At 49.2% G+C, this 8,403-nt stretch overlaps 1 protein-coding gene across 4 annotated transcripts in view; it reads right to left on the minus strand.

Moving 5' to 3' along the window:
- UBE3B (ubiquitin protein ligase E3B) overlaps positions 1–8,376 on the minus strand; it is a 51,513-nt gene extending 43,137 nt beyond the window's left edge. For 3 of the 4 annotated variants that reach the window (XM_072600168.1, XM_072600166.1, XM_072600169.1), the window contains exons 1-5: positions 8,247–8,376; positions 4,394–4,499; positions 3,468–3,638; positions 3,029–3,152; positions 1,070–1,129 (exon numbers count right to left, since the gene is read on the minus strand). In XM_072600168.1, the coding sequence (XP_072456269.1) occupies positions 1,070–1,129; positions 3,029–3,152; positions 3,468–3,628 (345 nt within the window). In that variant the 5' untranslated portion in view covers positions 3,629–3,638; positions 4,394–4,499; positions 8,247–8,376. Of the gene's footprint in view, positions 1–1,069; positions 1,130–3,028; positions 3,153–3,467; positions 3,639–4,393; positions 4,500–7,685; positions 8,140–8,246 lie in introns of those variants that run through there. The other variant, XM_072600167.1, reaches the window with a different exon arrangement.
- Between the last annotated feature and the right edge of the window lie 27 nt (positions 8,377–8,403).

An 8,403-nucleotide genomic window follows, 5' to 3' on the forward strand; every position in this document is an offset into this window, starting at 1 on the left:
GCTGCCAGCAGGGGTAGGATGAGACACTGGATCCTTCCCAAAGCCCTGGGGTCATTCTCATTTCTCAGATGAGGTCCTGCAGGAAGTGACTTGCCCATGGTCACCCAGCCAGAATTCGTCTGAGGCTGGATTTAATTCCAACTCCTCCTAGTTCCAAGTCCAGGTATCTATCCACTGTACCATCCTGCCACCATGGTCAGGAGACTAAAGAATTATTCTTTCCTTATTTTCACTTTCACATTGTTAGCCCTTAAAAGAATGACATTCAGCAAGGGACTTTCAGAGAGGTTTATGAAAAGCACAAGAGCAAGGCTAACTGTATCACTGTGATTCTGACAAAGAGCTCCCAGGGTGCCCAGAGACAGTCAGGGAGGGGGCTCTTGCTCTGGCAATGATGTCACTGGGAGAGGAGTCCCTGGTCACATTTATTTTGGACCAAAGAGACAAAAACACAGTGCTGCAGGAAGTGAGGGATCACCCAGCTTCAAGAGGAACTGTCAGAGACCAATGGGAAGGAAAGCTACAAAGGACAAGACAACAGCAGCCTTCCTTTCCCTCCCTCACGCCACTGGGCCCTGGGCAAGGGGATGGTGCCCTGGATTTGGAATCAGGAGGCCTGGCCTTGGCACCACTGACCAGGGCTCTTTCTTGCAGAGCTGTAGTTTCTCTGTCTGCAAAAAATGGGAAAGGGTCAACTCTCCTCCCTTTCTGGGGCTCAGATTTGTTGACAGCAGGAGGGGCTTAGGCTAAAGGACCACTCTAAGAGCAATCATCAGAGACAATCCTCTAAGTAATAAGAAGACATGTGCATGTATCTCCAAGCATCTCTGCCTTCAGGCTGAAAAGGACCTGAGGCCCCCTGGTTCAAAGTGAGGCCCAGACTAGCAGAGGAATCTGCTCAGAACCCCACAGCGACAGGGGTCTCTAGCAGCAAATGAGAGTGGGCATGTAAAATGCTCCGTAACCCTTAGACAGCAACCTAGAGGCCAGCTCTTCAGGCTACGGGGAAGAAAGTGCTGTGCAGGCCGGAGGGATGTCTGGCATTCTTATCCCGTCCCCTCCCACTCACCTTAGGGTCATTCTCGGCTTCCATGCTACTTAGAATGCAGCGGCACAACAATCCAAACCTCTGGAAAGAACCAGCAGGACAGGTTACAAACTCCCAGGATAGGAGCGATGCCTCCCCATTCCCATTCTAAGGAATTCTCAGTCCCTAACAACACAAAGCTACAGACAAGTAGGACAAAGTGACGGGCTCTTCTCATTCCTGGGCCTTGAGGCTGCCAAACAAGGGTAGCTCGATGGTCTGCTTCATCCTAGCCAGCTCTAAAGGCTAGTACCATGCCAGGGACAGGGCAGGCTTTCAATGATTCCATGGATAAGAGAAGCATTACGGTTCCCAGGAATAACAGATAAGAACATGAGCGAACAGTTGTTAACATTGCTGGCCTACCAGCAGCCAGCTGCCAGATTGTCTTTCCCATGACAAGATGGAAAATTAACCAACAAGCATTTATTAATCACCTATGACATCTCAGGCACCGTCCTAGGCACTAGGATCCGGACAAAAATGAAAGGCTCTGCCCTCTAGGAGAGGGAAAAGAGCATGTACCCATTCATATTGAGATCTACAGTGACCAGAGATCCCTTCATCACCAAATCTAATGTCTCTCCTCAATGATCTGAAGCCCTTGCCCATCATTCACCCTCTTCCTGATACTTGTCTCCTGGTTGTTGCGTGTGGTGCTGCTCTCTGCTGGTTCTCCTCCAACCTGCCTGACCGCTCCTCCTCTGTCTCCTCAGTCAGAGCTCCATCTCCTAGAATTCTCTCCCTCCTCATTTGTTTCCCAGCTTACTCTAGGTCCCAGCTAAAATCCGTCCTTCTGTAAGAAGCCTCTCCCCATACCCTTGAATGCTGAGGCCTTCCCTCTGTGATTACGTCAAAATTTTCCTGCACATATCTTGTTTCTATCTATTGTTTTCATGCCATCTCCCCGAATAGAAGGAGCTCCTTGAGAGCAGGGGTGGTCTTTGGCCTTCTTCTGTACTCCCAGTGCTCAGCACAGGCGAGAGTGTTAACTGGTCCTTAATAAATGCTTGTTCACATAAACCAAATGTATGTACACCGTGTGTACACACACACACACACACACACACACACACACACACACACACACACTTCAAATTGATTTGTGGAGAGGCAATGGCAGCTGGAAGAATCCAGAAAGATCTTATGTCAGAGGTTCATGTAAAAGGTTCCCAAGGGTTCATGATTAAACGACTGGAGCTGGAGCTTCTTTCTTGTTTCTAGGAACAAACACTACCTGCTTGTTCTCTCTTCCTTTATTTCTATATTTGGTCTACGTTTTACACCCACACTGACAATGAGGGCTTAAAGTGTTTGTTTTTTTTTTTTACTGATAACAGTGTGTGAAGAAAAAACCGTTCCAAGTCAAAAGACCTTTATGTGAAGGGGGTGGAAGGGAGGAAGGTGCAGGCTCCAGAAGTGGACCAGAGACAACACAAAGGTGTGGAGATAGGCACAGAATATTGTGAGTGAGAAGAGAGTGGTGGGCAGCTGGAACAGGCCACATTGTGGGTGAAGGAGGATGACCAACACAGAATAAGGCTGGAGAGCCAGCTGGTGAAGAGCCTTAGATGCCAAAGAGGCATCTACTTGATCCCAGAGATAACAAGGAGTCATTGAATGAGTGAGGGGCTGCGCTGGGCTTTGGATTGGACGGAAGAGGGCCCCCATTCAGGGAGAGCAGTGAGGCTATGGAAGGCTGATGAATACATGAATGAGGGCTGTGGAGGTGAGTGCTGCACAGGAGAGAGGGCCCGGCCTGGCTCCACAGCCATGAGCCATGGCCAAGACAAGGAAACCAGAGCAGAGGTTACTCTTCCGCTGCTGCCGGCGAGTGATCCCAGCTTTCCCACCCAGGCTAGCTGCGGTGCAGGCAGTCAAAGGGAAGGCAGGGCCGTGGGCAGGTACACACGCATGCATGAAACAGAGAGGTCACCTTACCAGCTCATCCTCTCTAGCTCTGAATATGAACAACAGCTTCCTGGCAATCTTAAAAAGAGAAAGTGCACTTCTTTTGTTGGCTCCAGTTGGATCAAGGGTGTCAAAAAATTCATCAATCTCTTTCCTGGGAAAGGAAGAGGAGGAAGAGGTTTACCCAGAGCAGGAAGATGCCTTGGGCATCTGGAAGATTTGCTGGAGGAGGCGCCCCTTCTCTATGGCTTGGTAGGTGGGTTTTGGGAGTAAAACTGTAGCCAAAAATTCATCGGGTAGCCAGGCCTTGAGGTGACAGGACCCGCTCCTCAGGTAGGAGGGCTCAGGATGACAGCCACACCCCAGCAAGGGATCAAAAGGGGGCTTTGGTGGAGGCAGGGAAATCAAGAGCACATGGTCCTGGTGGGACAGGGCAGGCAGAGGCTGTGGAGGGAGATTTGACACCCACCTAATGTCTCTCTGTAAGCGACATCGGCAGAGAAATCTGCGGACCAGGGCCTGTATCTGCACAGCAGCCCTCTCCTTCTCCTTCTGTCCCCGCCTCTCTTCCCTGGCCTGACGTGCTTTGTCCAGGAACTGGGCTCGGGATGACTGGGATGTGCTGAACATTGTTGCAAACCTTTCATGAACCAAAAATAAAAACAAAACACACCATCAGCGCTGCAGCCATGTGAGATGGGCAAGGCAGGCCCCAGAACAACAGGGAGCCTATAAGCTCCAGGCATCTAGCATCCTCAATGCCCCAAGAACCAGCCTGGAGTGATGATGGCACTCTGGGCACAGGGCCAAGGTGGAGGCCAGACCCAAGGGAGACCCTACCTCTGGTCCCTGTTCTTTATACATTATACCAAGATTAAGGTTGCCTTTGTTTCACAAAATATGGGAGAGGGAGAGGCAGAGTGGCCAGCTGCCTTGGCCCTGAGAACTGGGTTCACGTCCCACCTCTAGCAATGTCAAAGGTCAAGGTAAAAGGAAAAGGCCTCTTACTTAACCAGTGGGATGACTGCAGAGGGGCAGCCCCCTGGTTCTTAAGTATGTTCTCAACAGATTTCACTGTGCTGATTTCATATTTCTTTGGACCTTGAATTGAATCAACACTAGAAGGTTTAGGTATCAACTGAGGCAAAAAAAAAAATGTCTAATTTACTTCTAAGTAAAAGGCTTCATGCTACTATCTCTGTTTCCCCATCTCTGCCCACGGAGGCAGCTTGGTCCTTGGAGGCAGCACTGAATTGCAGCCTTTCTAGTGTTAATGAGGAGGTTTGTTTTCTCCAGGAGATGGTAGCAATGACTGGTCCAAGCTGTGCAATCCCACACCCAGCTCCCTTTAATTGGCTTCCTCCCTCAGTCAAAGAGGCAAAGTGTAAGACTCACCTGAGGATCTGCTTTTCCTGCAGGAATACCAGATGATCATTAGATCAAGCACTGGCCTTGAGACTTAAGGCCGCATCTCACTTTATTTGGATTCTGTTGTCTCAGACTAAAGAAACCAGAGAAAAAACTCCAGGTGACAGACTGAATTCAATTAATGAAGCATTATTTCCTGACTCCCATTTCTACACAGCTTTGATGTTTACTGAATCCTCTTCTCCACCCTCTGCCCCATAACTTCTGGAGGTACAAAGTACATGGTTTGGTGTGATAGGAGTCAGAGGACCTGGGTTCCAATCTTTACTCTCTTATTTCCTGTCTATCTGACCTGCGGCTAGTGACTTTATCTCTCTAGGATTTAGTACCCTCATCTATAAAGAGAGGGGCTTGGACAAGAGGTCCCCAGGTTATGCCCAGATTACAGAAAAGTAAACAGGCTGAAGTGACTTATCCAAGGTCACACAACTAAGAAGTGTCAGACGCAGGCTATGAATCCAGAAGTCCTGAGTGCAAATTTTGCTGATGCCTTTAATTTATGTCATAGGAATTTCCAATATATAACACCCCCCGAACCTTCCCCTGTAGTAAAGGAAACATGAAATAAAGACAAGTGACTGCTTCTGATAAAATACGCAACATTTCAATCCCTGAAAACACCCGTTCCTACCATGAGGGGGAATGTGATGCTTCCAGATTCCCAAACACGAAGCTCCGATGTTCTTTCCCCCATAACTTGCTCTCCTAACCAAGGCCAAAAAGAAATCTCATGATACACTTCACTAACCTCTTTGGCCCAAATATTAAGGTTGGATTTCTGATTTAAAGGGAACCAACATTTAGCAGAATGGCCTTTCTTCCTCTTCTTTTTTTTAAATTCTCAGTTTAAAAGGATGGCCTACTCAGTAGAAGGGAGTGAAAAAAGTGGCTTCATAAAAGCTATGGATACAATAAAGCAAAACGAAAGGTCAGGCCAGGTTTCTGGAATGGGTTTCACCACTGCAGAGGCCAAGAACTGTGTCTAGTAGTCTGAGAAACAAGAAAACAGCCATCTAAAAATGCGTGTTCTGCTATTCAGAGGGATGGCAGTGCAGAATGAGGGATTTCATGGAAGATGAGAAAGCCTCCGCAAATTCTCCTACATCCAGAGATCTGAGTCCACATCCATGCTTGGGGGGGACCTGCAGAAGTGGAGCTGAAGCTAGCAAAATGCTTGGAGAAGAAGCCAGCCCCAACCTACCCACCAATCACGTGAACTCTTCCAACTAGGCCTTCTCCCCAGGATTAGTGATTTTCCATCCCTCAGGATAAGGGGAGGAGAAAGGCAAGGAAACCATATCCCTCACCATCAAGTCTACCTCAAAACTCATCTTCTCCAAAGTGCCTTCCTAGAAAATCAATCCATCAAAAGATATTTATTAAGCACCAACTACGTGACAACTATGATGCTAGTGACTGACATTTATTTAACATTTTAATGTTTGTAAAGCATCACATTATCTTAACGGTTCCCTGTGAAGAAGTTACTAGTGGTACTATTTTCTCATTTCACAAATGAGGAAACTGAGGCTGGTACAGTGACTTGTCCATGGTTCAATCCATCAATTAAGAAATATTTATTAAGCACCTATTGTGTCTCAGACAGTGTTAGGCATTGAGAATACAAGTACAAAGAAGGAAACAACCTCTACCAGAAAACAACATTAAGAGAAAATTACACAAATGGATCTGTAACAAACAAAGGCAAATATATGCAAAGCAGCTTAATACAAAGTGCTGGATGAGGAAGAGCAGGAACCAGCAGATGTGGGGGGGAGGTTTTTTTTTTTTTTTTAACAGGATTACAGCTCACAAGGGATCTTGGAGATCTGGTCTCCACAGAGGAGGCCTACAGAACACAAGTATTAATGAGCAGCAGGAAATGGCCAGGCTACCTTCTTATTGAATAAGAACTAAAAAGAAATAAAGGTAGACTCTTAGAAGAGAGTGAGGAGTCAGGACTGAGGCATTAGCACCAGGCTGGAGCTGAGACTCAAGCTCAGGGCTTCCGACTGCAAGGCTAATACTCTTTCTTTCCCCAATATTTTACTGTAAAGATATTTCATAAAATTTATTCACCAACCAATCAAATATTTCCACCACACAAGGGATCCTATTTCTCAGTCAATAAGCATTTAAAACAATCCACAGGACAGATGGGACCTTGCTTGTCTGTTCTTTCTGCAGCTTTTTCCACTGTCTGTTCATTAGTTCATTTGTTCATTCATTCATTCAATGAATGGCTGCTCCTGGGCCCCCTACATACAACCACAGCCTGTCCTTTAGGATGCTCCAGCATTTTCTAGTTAGAGACACACAAAGATTAGTGAACAACCAGGGCAAATCAAGTGCTGACCCCAAGTTCAAAATGTGCTATTTAGGACAGCATATTGCAGCAGGTCTGGCTGCCCCTGGACGGAGGCTGGGAGAGCCCAGCCTCATTCTAGCTAGCTCCAGAGAAAGACCATGGACTTTAGAATCAGAAGACCTGAGTTCGAATCTCAGCACTGCTACTGCCTGCCTGACTGAAGGCACGCCTCCCTGAGACTCAATGGCCTCTTCTAGATAATGAAGTTGGGTTCCATGATCTCTCAGCTGTAAAGCTCAGGACCTTAGCTTTCAATTAACTAAGGGCAGTTAATTAGGGGTGGAAGCCAAATGGATCATTTCTGGAGGATTATTATCAGACCCCACCTGGAGTAACATGTTCAACTCTGGCATCCAAAGCCCTGGAAGGGCATTGATATGCTGGAGATGGTCCAGGATGCACAGGCCTTACACCTCCATGTCATATGAGGATCAACTGAACAGAAGGCAGGGGTAACTAACTTACTAGCTGGGTCACCCTGGGCAAGTCCATTAGCCCCTGTTTGCCTCAGTTTTCTCAACTCTAAAATGAAGATAATAACAGCGGGATGCTTGTAACTGATATTATGTAGCACTTTAATGTCTGTAAAGAATTACATTATCTCAGTGGATTCTCTAAAGGAGGTACTTGTAGGAAGTACTCTCCTTTGAGGATCAAAGGAGATCACTGTAAAATCTTTTTAAAAAAGCACTTGACATATAGTAGGCACTATATAAATGCCCTTCCCCCATTATCTGGGAGAGCCATTCGACTTGCTCTGCTTGGCCCCAAAGGGTAGAACAAGGTTCCAAAGAGGTTTGACGTAAAGAAACACTGGGCGACCAGAGGAGTGGGCGTCCTCCGGGTACGCGCTGCTGGTCCCCGGCCTCCGGGGCACTAACTACCACGTACCAATAAGGGCACCGCCCGATGGAGATGAGCCCGAAGGAGGCTGGACCCGCACGTGTGGACGGAGCCTCTCCGCTATGCCCACAGCCAGCTGCTGGCTGGTCCCCCCTCTCCCATTAGATAGGCAGGGGCCGGGATTCGATCTGTCCGGTGTCCCCGAGCTTGGCACACAGCAGGTGCTTAATAAATGCTTGCTTCAGATCCCAGTCGGGGGTGAATGAGCCAGTGAATGCATGGATGGGAGGGGGCTGGGCCCCCCAATTCTGCAGATCGAGGGGCCCCACCCAGGGCGCAGATGACTGAGGTCCCCAAGTGACCTGGGCCCTCTGACAAGCCCCGTCTCGGGTCTCAGTTTCCCCAGCTGTCACCGCGGGGGGGGGAGGGAAGGGAGCTCGGACCCGGGCCCGGGGCTCCCACCCACCTCCGCAGGCCGCGGCGGGGGCGGCGACAAAGACGACGACTACGACGCCGCGCCTCCCCTCCCCCACCCTCCCCCGCGAGCGCTCCCGCCGTGCCGCCCCGCTTCGGACCCGGGCCGCGCGCGTCCCCGCCGCCCGCCTTTACCCGCTCGGGGCCGGGGCCGCGGCCGGGGCCGCCTTAGCCCGATCCCCCTGCGCTCCGCCGGGCCCCGGACAGAGGCCGCGGCCGCGCGGCCATCCTGCCCCTGGGCTGTTCGCTCCTCGGCGCTCCGTCCGGAAACGCGGCCCGGCCCCACACACGT

The sequence above is a fragment of the Notamacropus eugenii genome, chromosome 4, assembly GCF_028372415.1.
Source record: "Notamacropus eugenii isolate mMacEug1 chromosome 4, mMacEug1.pri_v2, whole genome shotgun sequence".
In the NCBI taxonomy this organism is placed as follows: domain Eukaryota; kingdom Metazoa; phylum Chordata; class Mammalia; order Diprotodontia; family Macropodidae; genus Notamacropus; species Notamacropus eugenii.